The sequence below is a fragment of the Numida meleagris genome, chromosome 4 (genome assembly GCF_002078875.1).
Source record: "Numida meleagris isolate 19003 breed g44 Domestic line chromosome 4, NumMel1.0, whole genome shotgun sequence".
Classification (NCBI taxonomy): Eukaryota; Metazoa; Chordata; class Aves; order Galliformes; family Numididae; genus Numida; species Numida meleagris.
In genome coordinates, this window is record NC_034412.1 from 70,733,074 (window position 1) to 70,758,027 (window position 24,954).

A 24,954-nucleotide genomic window follows, 5' to 3' on the forward strand; every position below is an offset into this window, starting at 1 on the left:
AATTTAAGACTATCGCTCTTTACGCTTAAAAGCCTGGTGTAAGCAATTATAAAATAACTCCAGAACTCCATGTAAGAACTTGTCAGTGTAAGTTCATGGATGAAATGTACAAACTCCTAAGTTAGCAAAATCTGGATCAGAATTTTTAGAATTGTTCTCTGATCATGGTTGTAAGCAACATAGTAACTGATAAACCTATATGCAGCAGAACAGGCAAGATGGTGACTTTTGTAAGGGGGGTTTCAATACACACTAAAATATTGAAAGACTCCCAGGTGAATGATGCCAAGAATCACTGAATTAGCCTCAGCTGGAGCAAGAGTCCTTCCATTGACATCAGGGGGCTCTGCCTGGATAATTGATCTGCAGGACTGTTTGCTTGCTTGATAGAGACAAAGTATTACATTCCTGTCCTCAGAGGATCCCCCCTGCTGTAGTTGTGGCAGAGCTTACCTCACACCGTTGGGGCCCAGGCTCTGGGCACTCTGACAGTGGGTCCATGGGCTCTCCTCTGTGGGGAGGAGAGCTTTGCACCTCTGTCATTGGTTCTCCCTTGTTTAATGGGGAACTCCACCCCCGTGCCCTCGGACAAATTGGCAGATGATGCAAGTGGTCTCTCCAATCATCATTTCTGGGTGAGGAAACTGGTATGCAGAGATTACATGCTGAAGGCCACGCTGCAGATCAATGACAGCAGCTGCTGACTCCCAGCCTCAGTCCATTCAAGAATATTGCCCACAAACATTGAGCAATAACACACGATCTATAGCCATTTTATTAAAAATTACCCCCTGAATCAATACAGACTTGTTTGCATCAGACATTCTTTATGATGTGACCACGATCATGTGCTTTTCTTTCCTTCTTTTTTCTTGTGAGCCAAGAATCTGTGGGTAGATAGCCTGGCTTTTTTTCTAAGCCACTTGTCTGAGTTTTGGGGGGAGACCACGAGGAGAGCATGACTGAGCCAAACAGAACAAACCATTGTCAGTTTCTTCCATGTATAAAAGACGCTGGCTCCATCCACGCTGTTTTGTCAAGCTACAGATGATTGCCAGCAAATATGCTTAATCTCTACTTTGTATTTGGAGTATTGCTCACAAAGTCAGCTAAGCAATGCTGTAGCAGTCTTTCCTTTTACTTCCTCAGACTGATACAAGCTACGCTCACTTTCAGTACTGTGCTCACTATTGCTGTTTATCCCGTGGTCTGGCTCACAAGGCAAGATTAGTAATGTCTCCTAATCCGTACTCTCATCTGTGTTGTGTATAGCACAAAAGTACATCTACTTCATTACCAGCCTAAGGCATATGCATTAAAACGTTCTCTTTTTTATATCTGTACATTTAAAAATTCTATGCACGTAACAGTCAATATTCAAAAGAAGCCAACATAAACGCCTTGAGAATGTTCTGACTTAAGACCTTAACTTTAAACAACCATTTCAAAACAATGTTTTCTTAACAATGTACCTTGGCAGTGTCACAACTTATCCCAAATTTGTCCTAGGAAAGACATATAGTAAAGTAAGCAGCACATCAAAGAAAAACAAAAATAATGACAAGGAAAGTAATTTGTTGGAAACAAAATACATGGATGTTTTTACATCAGTTTGCCGGCATTCCTTAAAGTCTTGTCTTTGTCTTCACTGTTGTTTCCCATGGTACTTCAGATTTAATCAAATACCTGTGCACAGTCTGTGGTCATGCTGCAAAGCGACACATTTGGAACATGTGCTTATGCATACAGACTTTGAATTGGGTCTTCTAAATAGATTTCTGGAATTAGCTACCCTTAAAAGTAATATCATGTTTTATGAAACAGCAGTAAAATTTACTAAATATGGTTTTATTTCCAGATTGACTTGATATGGATAACTGTTATCGGGAAAGGAAAAAATTTGTGGTGACCCTGGGCTTTCCTCAGCTTTTTTTGCCAGAATGGTTTTGTGGTTGATACAAGGCTCTGGCGCCCTCGGCTGGCCAGTCTGTTGAAAGCTCTTGCAGAACACTGCTTTGCGAGAAAATTCAGTACAGTTGCAGTCTGTTCGAGAATGTGTAAGGATTTATTTACCTCTATCTATTCCTTCTCAGGTAGATATTTGCTACTCTTTAAGTAGAAAATACATTTGGGCAGACATGAAAAAATAATGAAACATCAAATAACTGAGCACCTGCCCCAAACTGGTGGGTTTGTCTTCTGACTAATACCATCTTAATCTTTTTCCTTGCTGGAGCATGGCAAACCTGTCTGGACTGTTTATAATGATTGGCAGTGGTGACAATGTCACCATGGTTGATAACTCAGATGCACACATAAGATCATGAGAAGCACATGCACTGCAGAGGAAGCTCGTACACCTCTACACTTTTATGCCACTGCAGTTGCCAGAAAGCAGATGTCTCTAGTTTATAGAGACAAATGTGCACTTAACTTTGCCTGCTATTTCCATTTACGAATTAGGAAGATGCCCCAACATGAAAACCCACAGCAAGGTTAACTGAATTTCTAAATTCATATTTATGCCCATTTATTTATTTATTTTACAATTCTTAAAAAAAAAAAAAAAAAGTTAAACAAGTATATGTAGATTATAATTATATACTTGTTGAGAAATGATTTTCTGTGAAAGTTCTGCTGAATAGCTGATAGTCCTTAAGAGGTCATGTCCTAAAAGCTACGATTGCCGGAACTCTGCTGATACCAAAGAACCCCTGTAAGATGGTGTCCCTGCCTGCTTGCCTTTTTCAGTATTTACCACTGTATGAATATATGAATACAAAGCTACATACTCTTTTCTTAACAGTTTCTCACTCTAAATTCACTTGAACTATCAGGGAACAGCTAGTGCCACAATTAGAGAATAAAGGGTGCCCATGATATTGTGAAGTAAAAAGCAAACATCTGTTCTCTGCTTTATATAGTACCTAATGGTGGTACCATAAGTAACATTAAACACGAAGTAGTTTTTACCACCTGTGATAAAATAATTTGATCCTATATTGTTCATTGGGGAATGAGGAAAAGGAGTTTGGAAACTCAAACTGCGTCTTACCAAAAGTGGGTGCTGGTTTTTTTTGCCTGTTTTTCCCCACAGAAGTTGGAACAGTAGTCTTCAGAGTGGATAGGTTAAGCTAGAGAAATGTAGTGAAATACTTGCAATTTTATTTGTTGCCTACAAAATCAGGTTGCAATTGCAATTACCCACAAACAAAAAATGCCATTAAAATACGTATATTTGAAAAGGGAAGTGGTAACCATGGTAAGCCATAGATGCTACACATATCCTAAAGGAATGTTAAAATGTTAAAAATGAGTGCTCAGAACCCTCCAGGAAGTATACAGTTTTCTGCCTCTTAACTAACTGGTTCAGAAGCTTGCAATCGAGGGTTACAATATTACACAGCAAGCAGTTGAATACTTAGCCTTATGACAGTTTAGTAGCACTGCGGAGTCTATGAATTATTACAATGTAGTAATTTTACCTCTTGATGGGGGAAAATGGAATTTGATGCATTTTACAAATTGTCTTGAGTAGATCTCACTGAATAGTGGTTATGATTTCTTACATTTTTGTCTCTTTCCAGATGAGGTCCCTTTAGAAAAACCACTTTCTGTGACAACCTATTTTTTCCCTAATTAATGCCTCAGGTGTCCATGGTGATCTGGTAAAAGGCTAGTTGCATATTTCTTTGTGAGTAAACTTAAATTAATAAATGCAATTACACTTGAGTGGTGAAGCAAGAATGCTATTGCCCAGAATACCTCAAATTACCTCTCACTATCGACTATCTCTTTACTTACTTGTCATAGCTGTTTCTTTCCTTATATGAAAAGCTGCCAGATTCTCTGGAGAGGTATTTACAGTAACATCATCTGTCAGAAGATTTTTAATTTGACATTAAAACCTTTCAAGTTCACATTAGGTCATTTTAAATTCTGTGAGAGTACTCCTTAACACTTTATTTATGAGCACATTCTGCCTCATTCTACCGAAGGAGTCCATTACGTCCTCCCTGCTGAGGAGAGACGCAACTTTTAGCTTTCTGGACTTTCATACATGCCCCTAGCTCAGTGCTGAACTCCTACTTCCCCCAAAAGTTATGCTTTCAGAAGTATGACTTAAGTTTTCAGTGGTAGAAGGTGATACTCTGAAATGAAATTCTTACCCCTGGCATGGGCATTGACAGAATTCTATTAAATACTGACCAAATCATATTGTGAAAATGAGAATTCTGTATTAGCCTATGCACAGGAGATGAATAAGTTTGTGCCTTGGGGATGTACTGCTTAAGTAAATGCAGTAATACATTATGCTCAACTTCCTTAAGTCAACAGCTTCTTTATTTCTTGGGCCCTAAATCTTCAGAAGGATTATTTGCTAGACTGTTTTTATCAAATTTAGCAGAGCACTGTAAATGTGCACACATGTGCCTGTAGTTATTAGAAGTATGGTTATCACTGTGATATCTTTTGTTTTGAAGGCCTCTACATCTTCTGACTGTTGTTACAATGCACACTTATTTTAGAAATCTATCTGAGGTTACTAAATTTAGGAATTTATATAAAATAGAAGACTTTTCAGTTTACCTGAGTCAGAAACTTTCTTTATATCTGCAACCTGTAGGTCTTCAGACAAATTACTAACAGAGTCCTCTTCACCTGTGTCTCCAGGTATTTCTGTGTAAATAATGCTATGTTAATTAGGGTATTGCATTTGTGTTCTACAGAAGAACAGCTGTGCTGTGTCAAATCAAATGAGCCATCCAACCTGTGATCCTCTTTATGCCAGCAGTCAGTAGTAGATGCGTAGACCAAGAGTTTAGAAACAGCAACTGAAAAGCAAAACTTCTCCCAGAATGCTCTCATAGTTTTTGATCAGACTATCCACTCATCTTTGAGCTACATTTTTCTTCATTGACTTCTTCCATTAACCCGCTAGGCTTATATTTTTGGCCATAATATCCTCCACCATGTAGGATTCTTACTGTGTAATAAATGGTTTTAATTGTAATTTTGTTATTAAACAACATGCTTGTTCCTGCTTGTACATACGTACAAAAAAAAAAAAAATAACTCTTATGCAGTGTAGGTTCATCGGTCTTCTCTAATTCTTTATTAGTCCATCCAGTGTGAAGTTATCAGTCAATAGGCACACTAAAACAAGGAGCAGTTCTGCCAGGATTCTTTATGCCAGTCATTCTGCTATATAATACAATACTGTATAATAGTTCTCTCAGAAGTTGGGGAACCTAGCCTTTTGAGTAAAACTGAATTTATTGGACAACATAAGAAAAATAAACATTATTTTTTAACTATTGTTTATAGCTATAGACTTCTTTTGCTCAATATCTTCATTTGTCCAGTAGCAGTCTGACCATCTCTCTGATCCTTTTTTATCTAAGCTGCAAACAGCCTCTTCAGACTTGATTTTGATTACAATTGTCTCTCTGTGTATCTTTCTCTTCGTCTTGTTTTCCTCTTTTTGTTTCTTAGTTCTATAAAAAAATTGCTTGGAGGCAATCACTGAATAATATTAAGTGAACTACTGGAGAAAACAGTAGGTTTCTATTCTGGGTTCCTTCACCACCCCACCCAGCAAATTGGTTCATCTATCTGCTTGTTTTTTGTGATCCTTTTTTAAGCTTGTTGCAAAAAATTTTAAACTAAAAATTTTAAATGATATGTGGATAGCTGGAGTACTTACCCATGGAGTCCTTTCCTGATTTTGCTTTTGTCCATTCTGGAGGCCTCTCACTTTCCTCATTATCTGATTTACTTGCTTGTTCCATGGTACCGTGCCCCAGAATAGCATCCAGTTCATTAAAAAATTTCATGCTTCTACTTGTACTCCCTGAGTCTTGGCCATTTTTTATGCTCTTGTATTCATGTTTCAGATTTTTATATTTTGTCCTGCACTGCTTCCAGTCCCTGTCAATTCCGAACTTTTGAAGTCTAGCAGCAACCTGCTCAAATATTCTTTTGTTTCTCACTGTCCCCTCCAGTTGTTGCTGGATATTTTTGTCTGACCATATGTGTATCAGAGCTCTGACTTCATTAACAGTCCAGTGTTTTCCTCCTTCGTTTGCTACTGTTGGAATGAAAGCCGGTGTTTTGGAAGCCTCTACTGCTGGCGGTGGATTACCTGCATCATGTGGGGTAGGGGAGAGACACAGACACAGGTTACCTGCATTAGGTAGGTGGGGTAGGGAAAGGACAGAGAAATGAGGATGAAGTATGCTAGTTCCTAATGACTTTTTTACCATAAAGACTTAACTTCCTGCATTCATCTCATGCTTCTGGTTTTACATACATGCAGAGCTTCAAATTGGGCAAGGATCTGAAGAATCCGATTCTTAATTCCAAACAAAGCACCCTTTTGTGGGAAGGGGAGAAATAGAGACTTTTGCCTTGAGTCACACAGGGACATCTATGTGATAATGAGCGTGGTTCTTGTGGTAAAAAACTGCTCCGTTTTTCAGTGTAGGTCAGTATAAACATCACGATTTCAGTGATAAAAAAAAATATTTTTTTTAAATGAAAAATGCCAATTTGAGATTTTTATTCTGTAGAACTATTTTTTTTTTACTGTCTCCAGTCTCCAGCTTTTTTTTTTTTTTTTTAACGTTAGGAGATAAAGGAGATGTCATACAATCTCTGTTAACACTGAAATATGATCTCTTGCATTTTAAAAAATATTTCCTCATTTTTAATTATTAATTTGCTTAAAGACTTCATTTTGATTGATTATCAAATCAGTTTGGGAAGTTAATTTTCATGCATTTGACAAATCTTTTCAAAAGAAACTTTAAAAAAAAAAAAAACCTCCAATGCTTTATCAAAGAGAGCAAACGTGAAAGTCCACAGTAACTGACATTTATTTGCAATCATACTGAAGTCAAAAATGCTTTTGCAAATGTCTTACTCTAACAGGGCAAGCTGGACTATGGGGGTTGGATACTTTATAGTCAGTGGGCTTTGTGTGATGGCAAAAATATCTGACCTTTGCTTGCACATGCAGCAGCAGTGGAACATAGTTGAGTATAATAATCTGTCTGGGGATGATGTTGTCCCAGATACAGGCATTCTTTGCTGGTCTTTGTAATTCATTCTAGTTGTGAGAAAGCTGTACTAAGAAATACCAATATTTTTTCCTGTTTGTCCTGTGATAATGGAAACTCTGCAGCAGGCAACTTGCCGACATTTTATTGGGAAGGGTAATTTTCAGGTGACGTATGCCTTCTTCATTTCTTCCTGAGGGAAAATGCTAGCTTACATGTGAATGCAACCATAGGAATTGCTGTGGTTGTCAACTGTCAGAACGAGATAAGCTTGATGTAGTCTCTGCTCGGTGTTACTGGGAGTATTTCACCTATCTGTGTTTCCAAAGTAGTTCATTCTTCACTATCAGAGAGCACTGTGGACACCAGAGGGAAAAGCCCCAGGGGAAGAACAGAGGGTACTCCCTTCATTGGCTCCGCATTTCTCAGTCAAACCAATACAGTATAGGGTAGTTTGGAAGGGAAAAGGTTTCTTTAGTTCTTGTGTAGTCCAGTATTTCTCATTATGAAGTTCGTTTGCAACTGAGCTCACTTTCGGTTGCAAACATTAGTTTGAATGAGTTCTAGTGACTCAGTGCATTGCTCATTCATTCTACTATATGCAGAGCAAGTAGAGCAGAATGGAAAATGCTTGGTTGGTTCGTTCCTCATTCTCTTAAAAAAAAAAACAAAACTATAAATCAAAATATTTTACCCGGAAGCAGGGCTTTGAGGCAAAGTGGTTATGGTCACTATAATTTTTTCTTTTATGTCTTAACAGCATTTCAGCTCAAATTAGTTTAAAAATGCTTGTAAAACTGTTAACATGGGATATCCAGATTTTTTTTTTTAATCAGAAAGGTGTATGTGCCATATTTAGTATTTTTCTAAGCTTCTTCAACATGAAAAAGTGAGCAATCTGCTGAAATGAAACCAAAGTATTAAGCAACGTAGGTATGAAGGGCTCAGTATTTTCTTCAGCGGTGTCTGAACTAGTATCTGAAATCTAAAGATTAAGAGAGTCACCAGATAAGACATTTTAGTATCAGTACATACTTGAGAGCCTATGCAGTTTAAGTTGTTATGCTGGCTTTGTAGAAAGCAGTTTTCCCAGAACTAAAGTTTTTAACAGGCCAAACAAATCTGCTTGGCAGTATGCTGTAAGAACGCTGATGAATAACACAGACCTGTTCCTGTGAACTGTTTCAGATATGGAAAGAAAAGTTTTGGTTATATATATATGTGTATACAGTTGCATGTGGTATTCTTGTCTCATCTTTAATTTCTTGTTACGCCAGGCAGGAGTGTAGTGTACCTTTTAAAAGCCATAGGTTTAGCTGGGGCCCTATTTTCTCTCAGAATATTGCACTTTGGAGATTATGTAGTGACAGTTGAGCCTGGACTGCGATATACACTAGGGCATAACGGGCATGTCAGAAGTGAAAAGAGCACTTGGGGAAATGCAGGACAGTACTGCTGTTCATCCAGGCAACGAATGAGCTCATCAGTTCTCTCTGATTCTCCCCGAAATATATTCAGATCTCTCTGTTGTCTTCAGCAGCCCCTTGAGGGGGCTCACATCTAGGGTTTTCACTCTCCTTATAGCTTGACAGATTTGTACTTTTGCTCTGTAATGACTTTCTTTAGCAGAACTCCTATAGGAGTCCTACTGGACAGTTTCAAGTTGCATTGTTGTATGCTTGGTTGGACTAAAGCACTGTTCACCACCCTTTGCATGGAGAGAGGACATAGTTACTGTGAAGACCACTGTGAATCTGGATTACTCAGTAGGAGAGGTCACACCTCTGCACTGCTCTCGTGGCTCAGGCCATTCACTCATACTACTTTAAGCAGAAGTTACATGAGTTGGAGAAAATCCACAAGTTGACATGTGGATCACACGCTACCATTTGGCATGCTTTCCACTAGCATTTAACAAAACCGATGTGGTTAATATGATTAAGCCATAGCATGGGATGTGTTTTGAGTGGGAGTGGTGGTCAAGCAGGAGGAATATCATGTGCTGTGAGCAGTATTTAGTGCACAAGACTGCTAAGTACTAAGACTAGGAAGGAGAAGGTGCAATGGTGTGGTTATTTTAAAGCTTTGTTGATCAGAAATGAAATGATGGCATATTCAAGCTATTGAAAATGCTCTGAAAGCTCTCAAAGCTATGCATTTAATTTTTAATCTCTACTCCATCATACTATACCTAGTTGAACTGGTCTGACATGTGACATAAAAAGTAGTGGATCTCCTGGAGCATCCTCATCGTCTTCTAAAGAAACTGATAATTCACCTGGGAAGGAAAGAGTTTTCAGATGAAAAATAGGTATGGACAAAATTAGCTGATACTAGTTTAAGTGAAAATGTCCATACACAATGAAATTATTAACTTTGTAACCTCCACACTTAATTTGCATTTAAATTAAATTTAAACTGATTTGGCCTGTCCTCATGAAGAGACAGGAGTTGTAGGAGGTAAATTGTTTCACATCTTACATACAAAGCCTGTTCAAAATGTATTTTCTTTTAAAATTCTTGTAGAAACTGACTTGATTCTAGTGACCCATATACTTTTCTGATTGTAGGTATTTGAGGTGGCACGTTAAAAGTATAGTTTGAAAGCAGAGAATGTAAAGTAAGAGACGTACAAGAAGTAGACTTTGCACATGGATTCAGATAAACACAAATCCATTTATATATCCAAACAAAAATTTCCAAAAAGTTTAGAGAAGAATAGGAAGAAAATAACAATATTCAGCAAAGAGTTCAGGAAAGCTAGGGATTAATGGCACACGGAATGCAGGAAAATACTTTGACTTGAGAGCAGACATACTTGTAGCCGACTGGATTCAATGTAGCTTTTAAAGTATTGCATTCCTACCTTTCTTTAACAAGCAGCATTATAGCAATTGCTACATGCATTTGGAAAGCAGCATATGTAGCTCAAGTTATGAGTCAGCTTAATTTTCACAGAAGACAGACTTTTAAATTGTGCTGTATTCAACCCACTGTGTGGACAGGAAGTTTGAAATGATGATTTTGCGGTTATGCTGAGTGAGCTGCTCTCATTTCCAACCAGGTAGGTCACATCGATCAAAGCAACCTGTGCAGCAGTATTGCAATAATTTGTAACAGCAAGCAGTGACAAGGTGCAGTCCTGATGGAATGTGGCATCCCTGACGTAGGTGAAATTGAAAACTGCATTTAGATTCATTTGAAAACATTATCCTAAATCCTTCCGACTTTCAGCAAGACCCAGAATGACTCATAGATGCTGTGGCCTGATCTCTAACTACTGCCAGCTGTCCGCCTTGTTTCTCTGGCAGAAGCTGTAACCCCTGTGGCTGGCTTGACTGAAAGAAAGGTGTGGTCCTGCCTCCACCCCTGGTGCCAGGCCTTGTGTTTTATCTGCCTGAGAGCTGCAAAGGAAACTATGGCGAAGGAAATAAATTCTTTGTTGGAGTCCCACTGAATGGGCCACACGTGGGCATTGGGATAAATAAGCCTTATTTACGCGGTACACTTTAAAAATAAACTGTTTAATATTGTAAGCAAATAAGAACAGAAAACACAAAGTGTGCTCTATTTGAAAGAAAGAATATTTGATGGAAAAGAAGTATTTGATGAGCAAAAAAGTTTACATGCACATATTGCATTCTCTTATTAAGAAAAACCTATGTATCTAGGATATTTGTGAATGGCAAGTTTAATGTTAAGTCCAGACATGGAGAAGTATGTATGAGTGGCATTTTCAAGTGGTATTTCTGTAGGATCTTTTTGTATTTCTAGTAGCTGTCTAACAATTTCATTGCTGATGCATTTCTGTTCTGACTGAACAGAAATTAGATTTTTTTCTACATTTGCTGTTGTAAAGCGAAGGACAAGGAAAGCGAGTTTGTCCTCAGACATCTCTCTCTTAGATTTAATTGTGATTTTAACTATTAGCTTATCTAAATTACTTTCAAAAGAAAACTGACTTTATAAGCTACAAAAAAAAAAAAAATCAGGAAAACACTGCAGAAACACCATTCAGTCCCATAGAAGTAGTCCTTTTTTTTTTTTCCCTTATTCTCCTTCCTTTCCCTCCCCACCCATATCCTAGTATTTGAAAGAATCAAACCTTGCTTTGTAGCTTTATATGAAGGATGAGTATGAATATTTAGACTGAGACTATGCAGAATGGTAAAAATGAAGGAGTTTTTTTGGAAGCATGCACTGTCTGTGTTGTGCATTTTAAATAACATGTTACTACAGCTAAGTTCTCCAAATAAGATGTGCATAGTGAATGTTATTATTTGGCACAGGTTTTAGTTTTCTGATAGTCTTTTGTTGTTGCTGCTCCTCCTGTGCAATGCAGAAGCCTTGGGTTCCTCTAGCTGTTAAAATAAGGCTTCTTAGCCCCTTTTGAAAGAGAGAGGGGTAGGACTGTACCTTCCACCTCTCCTGTAACTTTCAGTGGCTAAAGAGGTGAAATTCAGGAGGACGCTTGCAAGGACACACGTACATAGGTCTTAATAGGAGATAATTGTATGAAACAGCCCCTTTCCTCCTGAAGGCAGCAGAGGAGCTGGGAGGTTCATGGTAGATAAGCGTAGCGGGCTGTGGAAAGTCACACTGCCATCTGTGGGAGTGCCACATTCACATCTGCCCCCATGAGACACTTCTGACCAGAAGCAGCACAGCCACAAATGCCACTTCAGCCTTAGAACTGAATTTCAAAGCACTGAGCTTAGCAACTTGTCTTTTTGTAGCCACCGCAACTCTGATGGCAGGGGAAAAAAACTCTGCCCCTAAAGCAGCTCTATTTGCTTGGCTTGTGTCCTTAAATGAGGAAAGCTGGTGCTCTCACGGACATTCTTTCTGTCCCATGGTACAGATGGATGTATGCTGCATAGCTACAGGACACATTTATTCCTTAGTGTGTTTCCATTGTGGCTAAATTATGGTTGTGGGAATCTTTGCATTTAAATTGTTACCATTTGTGTTACATTATTACAATTAGTTTCATTTACTTTGTATTTATCCATAAAATAGTTTGGGTTTTTATGTTTTTTTTTTTTTTTTTTCTTTTTGTAAAGGACGTAACAGAAATGTTTGTGCATTTCAGAGGTATATTTCATTATACCACCTTTAAAACTGGATTGTGCCAGTGCTTCAAAATGAAGCATGTCTCACCTGGTGGACATAATTATTTTAATATTTTTTTTTAGTTTGGGATTCATAACTGCAATCAACCTTTTCTGATTTAAACTTTCAGGAGGTTTAAAGCAGATGAGAATTGGGATTAACAGTTGGTGCAAACTGCATCAAAACACAGAGGATAACCTAAGGCCAGATCCTGAGAGGAGGGGCTCTAGTTTAGCTTTGTGTCCTCCTCAGGAGCGTAACAGCTTGTATCAGCCACAGATTTGGCTCTCAGTTCTGCATATTTAAAAACAAAAATGGATTGTAGTAGCAATACATAGTGCAGACAGCACGTGTTAAGATAGTATAAAATTGGCATTTTAAGTCAGTTGTGACAGATTAGAGGCTTTCTGCTAATGATGACAAATTAAGGTCAAGCTTTTAGCTAAGGTAAACAATTGCTAGAGAAATGTTAATTCCTTTTTCTCAGACCTGTAAGACAGTATCGTAGAAGGAGCCTTGGAAGAGTACAAGGGCACAGAGAGGTGTCCAGCACCTCTCTGTGCCTTTGGCAATCTCCTCTAATACTATTTTAGTAGTATTTTAGTGGGTTTGTTGTTTGCTTTTCTTTAAAAAGATTCACAGTCTTAATTAATGTAAATTGGTATATACTGAGGGAACAAATTGAGCTAATCTTTGAATTTCTCTTTGTAGCCATATTATTTTGATACTTATAACTATTACTGGAGCTTGTGCTTCAGTGACATTCAGGACGTGATGAGGAGATTTGAGTGCTGTCAAATAGCAGATTGACCCTAATGAAATGTTAAGCACAGCTTAAATGTGTATATAGAGAGGGCTGAATCAAAGAAGAGATGCAAGTAATTTGGCAAAAAACCCTTCAGAATAGGAGCAGTTGTATTTACTTATTTTGCCTCAGAGTATTCAGACAAACATGATGATTTTTATTTTCCTTGGCGCATTACAATTTTTGATCAGAAGTTATTAGACATCCCTCTATTTGTCAAAAATGAAGTTAATCACTTACAGAATAATTTAATTTGCCTTTAGTCATCATAGCTGAAATTTCAATCACAGGGAAGTAAAAATAAAAATTAGAAATTTCAATTGTGTCACAAGTAACAGTTTTTGAAATAATCATGACATTTTCCACATCTACTTTCAGTTTTCTTTAAGTTTAGAACTTGAGCTCTAATAGTCATGGTTCCAAAGTATCACAAATGAATGTTAAAGGAAAAAAAAGAACAACACACACAACCATCTTTCCTTAGTTTAATCTCTGAGCTCCGTGCGGGAGCCTTGACACCAGCGAGTACTTACGGAGGCTTTACTGCAAGTGGTTAGCATGATACGGTGAGAATTACGCTGTATTTACAGGCTTCAGCACTGGTGGGTGCTAACATGTTCTGCCCTGCGCCGGAGTGCATCTCGTCTGGGGCTGCTCTCACAGCACTGCTGGGCTGGGCAGCCTCAGCACAGAGCCAGCAAACTTAGGCTGTGGGCTTGTTTGCCTAGGGCTGGGGGCTTTTTGTTTGGTGAGTTGTTTTTAAGCAAAGGGAGGAAATAGAAGCAGAAAGAGTTTTACCTTGGCTGCTGTCTGCGGCGGGGCTGGCGTTGAGCCGCGTCTCGGTGGCAGAGCACCTGCTGTTCCCCTCGGCGGCCAAGTGTGCGACAGGTTCGCATCGCAGTATGGCATCCAGGTCATGAAAAAACTTCATGGTTTTAGTGGCATCCCCGGAGTTGCGGGCGTATTTAACCGTTCTGTATTCATACTTCAGGTTTTTGTACTTTGCCCGGCACTGTTTCCAATCTCTGCAAACTCCTAAGTCCTGCAGCCTTTTGGCAATGTAGATGAATATTCCTTTATTCCTCAGGGTGCCGTGGAGCTGCTTCCTGATGCTTTTCTCTGACCAGATGCTTAGCAAGGCTTTAACCTCCTCCTCAGTCCAGTGCTTCCCCGCTCCACTCTCCATGTTGAGAGTGACCTGGAAATGATTCACTATTTCTAGCCAAGATCTGGTTCCCTAGGCAACCACGCGCCTGCTTCTCAGCGGCTCCGCGCGCCACCCCGAGCACTGTGGGCTGCAGGCCGCCCTGAGCTCCGTGCCGGCACCCAGAGCCCCAGCGGGCCCTCGGTGACTGCATTGCCATCAGCCGGCCCTTGGCACGGCCCCTGGAGTGGCCTCTCGGCCTCCCGTGTGGAAAATGGTGCCTGTGTCACCACCACGCTGCCATCAAGGCAACAAAGCCGGTTGCACTGGCTTTCTGCCTTGAGGTAGAAAAACACGGGCGCAGAAAGAAAGCTGTGCTTGCACCCACCCCATGCTGGGGACAGGCTGTGTGGATGCAGTGCGTGGGCGCTGTGTGTGAGCACCGCAGCAGCTCCTCTCTGCCAGCAATGTGAAGCTGCTGCCGGCCGCTGCGTGGGCTGCGAGGCGTTGTGGGCGGTGTGGCAGCAACGTGGGCATGATGCAGAGTCTCACCATTGCGTGGCCAAGTGGCATTTGCTGTAAAATTGGTGGGCACGTGTATGCATTTTTACTGTTCATTTACTACCAGCGATGAGTTAATAAAATGCTTGCATACTTAAAAATCACTAAATAGGTAAAATGGCGTAAGCTCCTCACGTCCTTTTTGCTCGTGCTTACTCTTCTTCCATTAGCACTACATAAAAGATGTAAGCTACCTACTTGCAAAGGCCTTTCATTCAGGATGTTTGCGTCTCTCCCTCTGTTTGATTTTGGTGGTGTTTTAAGGGACAGTATCAATATTGATCTGGAAATCATCTGTAGTATTGAAATATAATTAGAAGTTGCTAAATGTGGTGTATCAACCCTTAATCTTACTGCCAGTCATTATGTTTAGAGACAGGACATCTTCCTGAGTTAAAATAAATGTATTTAAGGGTGTTCTTATCTCTGATTTTTTTTTTCCTCAGGGATCATTCATGTCAGTTGTAGAGTGAATTCATTCAGATATGTATGAAGTTTGCTTTGTTCTACTTTCTTTGAGCAAATGTTCTTTAAATGCTGCTGTACACAGAACTGGGGCTAGCAACAAATAAAAGGATTTTAGGGCTTAGAGAAAATCTTCAGTTGTAGATTAGAATCTGTTATGTAGGTTTGCACCTACTTTTATTATGGCTTATACTAGGTAATTCCTCAGTTGAGTTAAACCAGTCTAATGGATGAATAGCAGCTTCTAATATTCTAAAAATATTCTAAGAGGTTCATTTTCTAAGAAAAAATGTCTTTCACTCCTCATTATGTATGAGAATGCAGTGGGATCTGAGCAGGCCAGCACAGTGGAGTCATGCTGCTTGCGGTCTGGGGCAGGCGCCGGATGGGCCCTGTGCAGAGTCAGGGAAGACAGCTGGGAGGAGAAGCAGCAGGCTGGGGAAAATGCTGTCACTTAGCTGGTAGGGCTCTTCTGCTTAGCAAAACACAGCTGCTAGCATGAGACTGGTCTGCCATAGCAGAAGCACTTCCATTTTCAGTGATGCTGTACACCAGAACTGTTTTGCTATGGTTCAGAAGCTGCTATGCCCAATATTAGGTTTATGTTTTCAAGCACTTTGTCAGAGGGTCCAGATAACAGTTAGTGGTGTAAATGCTAGTTTGATTGCCTAAGTGTGAGAGTGTAAGAAATTTGCATAGGTGATCAGTGAGAGAAGAAATGCATTCCCTTAAGCAAAACCATCAGTTTCTTAAGACAAACCCCAACAGAAATAGAGTAATGCTATAGAGACAACTGCTAGCTAGAGCCTGGAGTACTAGCACTGCAAAGTGGCTTTTCAGATTAAACTTCTGCTATTGTTTTATGCCTACGCTGAAATTGGACTTCAGTAAGAGGCTGAGCTGGTGCTTGTTAATGGAAAGATTTCCACTGAATTCAGTGGGCTTAGGCACAAACCTTATGTGACTGTTTTGAAAAAAAGAGCACAGCATGGGCAAGAAGCTGCCATTCTGATTACAAGCGTATACAATGAAACAACAAATAAACTTACCTTAAAATTTCATGTTGTAAAGAATAGACGAAAAACCACTGATCCATAGTATAGTATGGTGTTTCATTCTAAGCATTTCTGTCCTTCATGTTTGCTTGTATTTTGTCCACAGGGGCCAGGAAAGTGCTGGAATTGTGACAAGTGATGGAGAGTCGTCCCAGGCATTCAAAGTGCACAAGGTAGAATGTAAATGTTTTGTAGATGCCCAAGTGAGATGCTTGTTTCAGCAAGGAAGCTGAATAATTAGAAAGGGGGGAAGCAGCGTGGTTTCAGTGGCTGTTTTGGCTTTGTCAGAGTGAGAGTATCTAATTGTGTTATTTAGGCAATTTCTGTCTTAAGCTCATGTTTAAAACAGATCTGCCAATGTTATCCATGCTAAGTGTAGCCACATACATAGTAGCAGACACAAAGAATTATCCAGATCAGGCTACTGTTATCTTAAAAGGTACTTTCCAATGTCCACCTGTACCTAAATTGTTAACTCTAGAGATCTGGAAGAGTGCACCAATGCAACTTGAGAAAGAGAAATGAAAAATAGGTGCAGGTTCTGCACAACCACATGGATGACTAATTCTTAGCTTAGTGAGGATCGAGGAAGTGGCAGCTACTTCACCCATGGGTAAACGTTAACAGAGTAAATGATTGAATGCAAATTTGAGAAGGTCACCCAATCTTTCTCAAGCTGAGAGAATTCCATGGGAAGTTAAAAGCCACTAAATGGCCACAGCCTCAAGTAATATGCCAGGAGAATCCCTGCATGCCCAGGGATTGGTTTTGCTCATCCAGGAAAAGAATAATCATCATCCTATTAAATCCTGGCAGAGCAGGGGACTGGATATAAAACTGTTTTGGCAAACAAAACTGTGGAGCAGTTCTTGATATGAGTGTGCTCTCTGACCACCATCAGAAGGCAGTTCATCTTTATGTTTAGGCATTTCTGAGAAAGATTAATTAAGCTGTTCAAATCAGTTTAAGAGTAAGAACTGTTTTGCTGCAGCACCATGCATATCTGCATGACTGCTCAATGCCTTGTACACAGTCTTTTCTCTTGAGCATTGTGTTTGTCGCCTCTTCTGGAATTTCCCCCCTTCCTATCTGTTACTTGCAGCCTCATCCTGCCCCCTACACACTTTTAAATGCCTATTTTCTGAACTTCCACACTGTGTTATCTGTTCTTCCTTCCTGTTTCTGCTTGGGTTTCAGCTTACCTTAAGGCTTACCAAAATTGCAACTTTCTTTTAAAGTGAGATTTAAAAAAAATAAATCCTGCAGTAAAAATTACTTATCAGAATGAAATTCTAGCAGACAGTAGAATAATCTGTAGAGTTTCCATGTTACCAAGCTGACATACTTAACTGTCATGCTAAGAATGTAATTGACTTTCATGTCGTATCAGGTTTGATATTTTAAGAGATTCAGAGCATGTGATGTTTTCTCTTAGCCTTGAAATACCTTTCTTGGCCTCAACACTTTTCAAAAATATAATAACCACAGTGTAATAAAGAGCCTGTGGAGTACAACAGATATGACCTGTATAATCCTGGAAATGATGCTAATGTAACAAACATTTGGGTCTATTACACTGGTGAAAATACATTTAGGATTCTGACGTGTAAACTGCTGACATGAAAAAATGTCAGCAGTGAAGATGCCGCTGTGTCCATTTGTCCTCCAGACACCAGCTGCCTATTCTTCATAGCAGAAAAAAACAGAATGGAATAGTTGCCTGCTGCTCACTGCATCGATTTACAACACTGTGCATTAGTGGAAGCTCACCTTTGTCAACAGATTAAGCCAATAGATTAGAGTACAAAGTGGACCACCTAAGGCATGGGTATGTGTTCCTTTCTGATTGTTACCAGCCTCTGACAATGGATTAATAGCCCCTGACAAAGGTTTTTAATCCTTTGTTTTAAACTCTTCCGGAAGACTCATCCAGATTTGTCTGTTAGAGCCTTTCAGCCAGATTTGTGGAAGAAAAAATTAGTATCATAGCTGTAGTAGTAGCCCAAGATGTGGAAAAACTTACATCTCTTGTATAGATGTAGTGATACTAGTAGAAGAAGGGCTTTGTCTTACTGTTGCATGCTTGAATATGCAGAAAAATCTGTATTAAAGTCGATATAATATCATTTTCTGGTATATACCAGACTTGGAACATACAGAAATAAGATTGTATTCACTAGGAATTTTTATACTGGTGTAATTCACATTCATTGTCCCGGAGACGTGATCTAAATCAGCGAAATATTTCAAGATGCATATTGAAGATAATGTACTTGTGTCACCAAATGTGTTTTGAAATAGCATCATTTGTTTAACCTATTGCAGTGCTTCAAATAGCCACATCAATTAACATTGGACTTGTGAAGTGCCATATCTCCTGTTGGGATAAGTAGGCCTAATAAAATGAGAGCACGATTGCATTTCTGCATGTGGTACAGACTCTAGGCAGACTTCATGTCATCCGTGAGACAACAGGTGACATTTGATTTGGCATAAAGTTTGCTGAACCATTAAAGCAAAAGCATCAGTTTGAATGTTTGAGGCAATAACTTTTTAACTTGACAGCAAGTACCCTAAAACCATATGTGCAACCACAATCTTTTGGTATTTTGATTCTATACCAGTCAAAGAACAAAATACTCTAAAGCCTGGCTTTCTTTAATCTGCTTTGGTTGAGTTCTGCAAACAATTCAATATATTTCCTTCCTCCCTGTACTATCCCACCGTGTTGTTAGTGTACCCACAGCACAGGCCGTGAACCAGTCGTGACTTTCCAATCTCTCCCATGTAACTTTGCAGATCCTAGAAGAGTGTTACCATGTGTGATTTCATGTACATCGCAATTACCATACATGATAGGGCAACAGAGGCTTAGAAGGATGTAAATATTTTCCACAGGCAGCACAAGAAACTGGAGTGGTAGGAGGGTTTGGAATCCAGTCTTAATTTCTACTGTGTGCAGGTTTTTTTTTTCAGACTATTCTTGCTGTTAATTTGTCTCCACATAGTGCTTGTTGCCATAAGAAGCTCCTGACAGCTGACTAAAAAGCTTTGACGCATTTCTGCTTTAAATAGAAGGCAACCTGGATGTATGAAATTTTTTTTTAAGTAAACAAGAAAATCCTCTAGAAAAAATGCTTTGCTCCTAACATTGAGTGCGATCTGATAAATGAGAATGACTGCAATCTAATAAATGTTATCATGGACCAGTATAAAAGTAAATCATATATATCGCTAAGTTGCCAATAGTATTCCCTAAGTAGAGAATTTTGCATCTTTTTTCTTCTTTTCCTTCCCTTTGGACATTTCTTCTTTCTTGTATTTTTAAACACTGTAACACTTTGGTTGCGTTTTTCGAAGGATGCATTTTTAGTCAGGAAATAGATTGTTCAGTGGAAATCCTCAGAACGAAAATGTATAATGTGTTGTCTAAGAACAGGAGTAGTGGGATCTGACATATCATTGTGACACCTATTCAGCTTCTTTCTTGCCTGTGGGTTTCAGGTTATTTCTCTCTAGCAGAATATTAATGCAGTACCATGAACAAACACAAGGAGAAATGAGCACGTTGCCAACAAAACAAAACAACAGAACAACAATTTTTTTCCTTTTTTTCCTGAAGGGAATGGGTCTTATAAATCACGTGTTCAATGCAGACAGCCTGAAGAAGCTGTATGTTTCAAACCTTGGTATTGGGCACACCAGGTACTCTACCTCGGGGATCTCCGAGCTGCAGAACTGCCAGCCTTTCGTCGTAGAAACTCTTCATGGAAAGATCGCTGTGGCACACAATGGGGAACTAACAAATGCTGTACGACTGAGGAGGAAGGTTAGTATCTCCTGGGAGACTCCAGTATCATTCATTTCTGAGTATGAAACAGCAATGAGCAAAAAGTTTGCTATGATGAGTACTTAATGCCAATCTACAGTGAGTTGTGAAAGAGCATCATAATCAAAATAGACTGGGGTGGGGTTCCAAAAAAGAGTAGACATTTGTAATTGGTTTAGGGCATAACTCACCAGTCCTGTAGACTAATTGTCACACTCCTGTATGTCAAGTGAGAAAACTAACTCATAATGATCATATGTTTAGAGTTAAGAGAGACATAATAGTTAGGTGAGGTAATTGTAATACAAAATGTTCTTGTTTGGAATATTCTCTTTACTTGTATTTCTGGCTTGCAAAATTCATCATGAGCACAGTCAGGACATAAACATAAGGAGATCATCAAATGACAGATTTTATAGTGTATTTGGCTGGAGGAGTATGTTTTAAAGAACCCGCTTAAAATTTAGCAGATGTTTCATTGTGAAATCTGTTTTCTGAAGTTCCATCTAAAAGCTGCAGGACATACTCCTGCACTGAAGCAAGGCAAAGGTATGACAAGACAAGTACTTTGCTACTGATTACTACTTTTTTTTGTGTGTCTTAAAAGCTTATGCGGCATGGTGTAGGACTGTCAACCAGTTCTGACAGTGAATTGATCACCCAGCTGCTGGCTTTCACACCTCCTCTAGAAAATGACGACACTGCTGACTGGGTAGCAAGGTAAGGATTACAGGTTTCAGAAGCAAGATCACCAATCTATTCTCAACATGATCCGCAACACCTGATTATGTTCACCTATGTCTCATTGCAGAATTAAAAATTTAATGAACGAAACTCCAACTTCATATTCATTGCTAATTATGCATAAAGACATAATCTATGCAGTACGTGATCCATACGGGAATCGCCCACTCTGCATTGGTCGCCTTATTCCAGTAGGGGACATGAATGGAAAAGGTAAACCATATGTATATACTCACATTCGTACACCTATATGTATATATGAATATGCACATACATACAGTTAGTGTATTAAGCCATCAATTTAAGTAATTACAGCTGCATTTACTGAAGTAGAAATAGGAACATGTAATGCAAAAGTCAGTTTTGTAAATTCCAAACAGAAGTGGTGTAAGGAAAAAGTAATTTGTAAGAAGTCTGCTGACATCTTTCCTGTTCTCAGCAAAAGTGAATCCCAGTTGCCTGATGACAGTGTCAGAATTAGGCAGCCCAACTGTAACAGAGTATTTCTGAAAATTACACAAAGTTCTTATCACCAAAATAGGAAAGCAAGGATGAACAGAATCACAGCTGAGGTTGGAAGGGACTTCTGGAGGTCATCTGCTCCAGCCTGCTCACTCAAGCAGAGCCATTTGGAGCCGTTTACCCAGGACTATATCCAGTCCAGAAAAAAGTCAGTTTTCTCCCTTTCTCTTGTGATAAAACAGTCAAATAGTGTTGGATTACAGACAGTGTATTTCTGTTTTCCAAGTGCTCACATCAACTGATGGGAATAAAATCCATGAGCTCTTATTTAGCCTGCAAATCAACATTTGCAATCTCCCTAAAGTGAGATTAAAATCTGTTCATTTGTATAAAAATAAAATAATTCAAAGGCACACAAGTAAATGCTTTTGTAGCGTCGTAAAATTTGGTAATTTTAACCACAAGAAAAAATGTCAAGATTTTTAAAGCATACAGATATTTGGTTTGATCTGTTCTGTGCCTGTACTATCCTTATTGGAGTTCAGTCCAGTATCCACTGTAGTCAAAAGGCTCTATCTCTTGACACAATTAACATAGGAAAAAATATGGAATTTCTTGTCCAAACAAAAGTAATTATGTATATCTGGAGCAATTCAACTATAAATGGGAAAATCTGAAATAATGGAGAGACAATGTTTCTGAAGCATGAATATGATGCTGTTACTATATGAACCATGAATATGATGCTGTTACTATCAGTTGTGCCTAGAACAAGTTTATGGCAGTTACATTTTTTTAAATGATATTATAGAAGCTTTGGAATGCTAAACCTTACAATTTGAAATTTGAGCAGTTGGCAAACTAAAACATAGCAAGACAAGTACTGTATTAGATATACAGTGTGGTAGCAAAAATTGTGGAATCTAACTATAACAGAAATCTCTTATTTCAGGAAAAGATAACAGTGAAACAGAAGGATGGGTAGTCTCCTCTGAATCCTGTAGCTTTTTATCTATTGGTGCAGAGTAAGTGTTCTCACTTGGTTCTCACTTGATCTGAAAGCTCTCCTCAAGCAGCAATTAAATATTATACCTCAAATTGCCAAATATCATGATCTGTGACAATGTAAAGACATGAAGGATTAGTTTGTTGACTGTTTGGAGGTTTTTTTTTTTGCCAATTCTGCCTTTTGAGAGTTTATTTTCTTGATTGAGTTAATGTAAAGGAAGTTAAATAATTATGTGTTCAGAAAGTAAGAGTAAAGACAACCTCGAGAATGCCTCTTACTTGTTGCTTTAAATCTAGATATTAATTTTAATTTTAGCATAGTTAGCAGTGGAATTCATGTATTACAAAGTAATACTTCAGCTACAGAAAAGGTTGCAATGGCAGCTTACAGGTTGGACTAACCTGAGTAGTAGCGTATGCTGCCATCAGTCAGCCTCCTTGTTTCAAAAAACTGTCAGGCCATGGGTGCAAACACGTTAGACCCATTAAAGCCAATACGTGAGATTCACATTACCTCCCTACCTAAGATACTTTAAAAAGAAAAGTGGGACACTTTCTCTAAACAGAAAGAGATTAAAGGCTCATTGGGAGATGTCAAAAAAAGGAGCAGTTATATTTAATTTCTTAATCACACATTACAAAAATATGAATTTGGGTAATACACTACTAAGTAAATTTGCATCCTCAGAAAACATTGAAAAATTACATTAAGAACACAATCACTGAATAAAAAGAAATGTAAAGCAAAACTGGGAAAGAATGTAATCACTTCAGTAGTCTTTTATTCCATTCTGTATAGCATTCTTCTGAGTGTATTTTTCTGTGTTCTTTGTACTGGATTACATCTCAGATATGGGAAGAATACCATAATTCTGTGGTATTAGAGTATTAATTTATTGCTATTAGGTACTAATTCAGGCAGTTTTAGTAAAGGTCGCTTCTCTTACCACATTGGTCATAAAACAAGTCAAGTCCTAAGACAAGAAAAATATCGTTCTAAAGCAATTTTCCGACCAACAGGGTTTATGTTTTAAAACTAGATTTCTAAATGTTGTGTATTTCTCTTTCAAGGTACTATCGTGAGGTGCTTCCTGGAGAGATCGTGAAAATATCCAGGTATGACGTCCAAACACTGGATGTTGTACCAAGACCAGAAGGAGATCCATCAGCATTCTGCATCTTTGAATATGTTTATTTTGCAAGACCAGACAGTATCTTTGAAGGTAAGAAGATGTAATGTACAAAGCATCTGTCTCCCGAAATAACGGGAGGTTATATTCTGATGGACAACTGACTCTAGAAAGGATCTGGGACCATAGCAGGGTGGCAATGGATGTGAGCTTTCATGACAGGACTGGGACAGGATGGGCTGCCACAGTTCTTGAAGATATGACACTCAGGAGGAGCATGTATCATCACCTTCCTGTTCCTATCTGTTTATATGGCTTCAGTCAGGCCTGCCTGCGTAGCCTCATGGAAAGGATGAAAAGAACCACAAACATGATTAAGGTAGTGGAAATATCCCTTCAAAGCAAGAGACTTTAAGAACTGTATTAGTTCTTAGAAAACCTTTTAATAATTAGACTGATGAAAGAGAATCTGCAAAACAACTTTATCTTAGTGGTTTTTTTGGAAGAAGGGGTTACTTTAGGAAGATGCTTTTAATATAACTTCTAAATCTATGAATTTCCTAAGTATTTGGGACTGTCAGTCTAATGTCTTTATTTCCATTTCAGTAGAAGCCTCTGAAAATTGTGTTAGTGATGAGATACTAGCCAGGACACTCATACCTGGCACTGTCCCCACTTCTCTCATGTTCCGTAGTACTGTCCTCTGTACCTTTACATTGCCTCATTTCACCACAATACCTCCAGTTTCCTCTCCTGGTTCCAAACTTTTAGGACCTCAAAGCTCCCGAGGCTTCTTACTGCCTTAATGAATGTGAGGTAAATATTGCCAACTGATTCAGAATTAGTAAGTGGACAGAGGCAGACAGAATGATTGCACAGACTTAGTCTGCTTAGGAAAACAGACTGAAAATAGAATATGCACATTGTGAACATGCAGGCATAATTTCTTCTTCTTTGCTCCTGTAAGTAGATTTTGTAACATCCACAGGAATTCTACTTACCTGATTAGGGCAAACTGGATTTTAATTCTCTGTGTAATGATAGGGTTGTGAATGTTAGAATATGACATTATGGGAGGAAATAAAAAGTGAGTTCATGTGAATGACTGTGTATTAATTCCAAAATTTTTCTCACTGACTTCTATGCCTGCAACTTACCACAGACATATGTACAGCAATCTGAGAGGAAATCTGAATTATGCATACCAGGAAAAACACTTATTGCTGTTCTTAGGTCAAATGGTGTATTCAGTCAGGAGGAGATGCGGCCAGCAACTTGCTATTGAAGCACCTGTGGAGGCAGACCTGGTCAGCACTGTTCCGGAGTCTGCAACTCCAGCAGCTCTGGGTTATGCTCAAAAGGTTTGTGTTAATTTGCTTTCTTTTCTCAAGTATATCTATACATACCTTTTTTTGTAATGGTGCATTTCAGTACAGGCTACTAGAGTAGCCTCACACCTACTGAGTCATCTGCATCACTTGTTTGGTTTTTGTCATTATTCCACTCTATAAAGATATTTCAAAGATTTTTGGCTACTGTGAAGTCATACTGAATCCTAAGGTTTCTTTAAAGCACAGT

General features: G+C 38.8%; 2 protein-coding genes across 7 annotated transcripts in view; one reads left to right on the top strand and one right to left on the bottom strand.

Annotated features, from left to right (window-relative positions):
* LOC110398445 overlaps positions 1 to 14,184 on the bottom strand; it is a 41,441-nt gene extending 27,257 nt beyond the window's left edge. For 2 of the 5 annotated variants that reach the window (XM_021396089.1, XM_021396090.1), the window contains exons 1-5: positions 13,777 to 14,184; positions 9,253 to 9,339; positions 5,708 to 6,145; positions 4,591 to 4,680; positions 3,805 to 3,876 (exon numbers count right to left, since the gene is read on the bottom strand). In XM_021396089.1, the coding sequence (XP_021251764.1) occupies positions 3,805 to 3,876; positions 4,591 to 4,680; positions 5,708 to 6,145; positions 9,253 to 9,339; positions 13,777 to 14,164 (1,075 nt within the window). In that variant the 5' untranslated portion in view covers positions 14,165 to 14,184. The remainder of the gene's footprint in view (positions 1 to 3,804; positions 3,877 to 4,590; positions 4,681 to 5,707; positions 6,146 to 9,252; positions 9,340 to 13,776) is intronic. The other 3 variants (XM_021396092.1, XM_021396094.1, XM_021396093.1) reach the window with 3 other exon arrangements.
* The window catches only part of PPAT (phosphoribosyl pyrophosphate amidotransferase), a 44,008-nt gene that overhangs the window by 13,867 nt on the left and 5,187 nt on the right, over positions 1 to 24,954 (top strand). For both annotated transcript variants that reach the window (XM_021396097.1, XM_021396096.1), the window contains 7 exons: positions 16,310 to 16,376; positions 19,826 to 20,032; positions 20,640 to 20,752; positions 20,844 to 20,989; positions 22,191 to 22,263; positions 23,318 to 23,469; positions 24,610 to 24,737. In XM_021396097.1, the coding sequence (XP_021251772.1) occupies positions 19,829 to 20,032; positions 20,640 to 20,752; positions 20,844 to 20,989; positions 22,191 to 22,263; positions 23,318 to 23,469; positions 24,610 to 24,737 (816 nt within the window). In that variant the 5' untranslated portion in view covers positions 16,310 to 16,376; positions 19,826 to 19,828. The remainder of the gene's footprint in view (positions 1 to 16,309; positions 16,377 to 19,825; positions 20,033 to 20,639; positions 20,753 to 20,843; positions 20,990 to 22,190; positions 22,264 to 23,317; positions 23,470 to 24,609; positions 24,738 to 24,954) is intronic.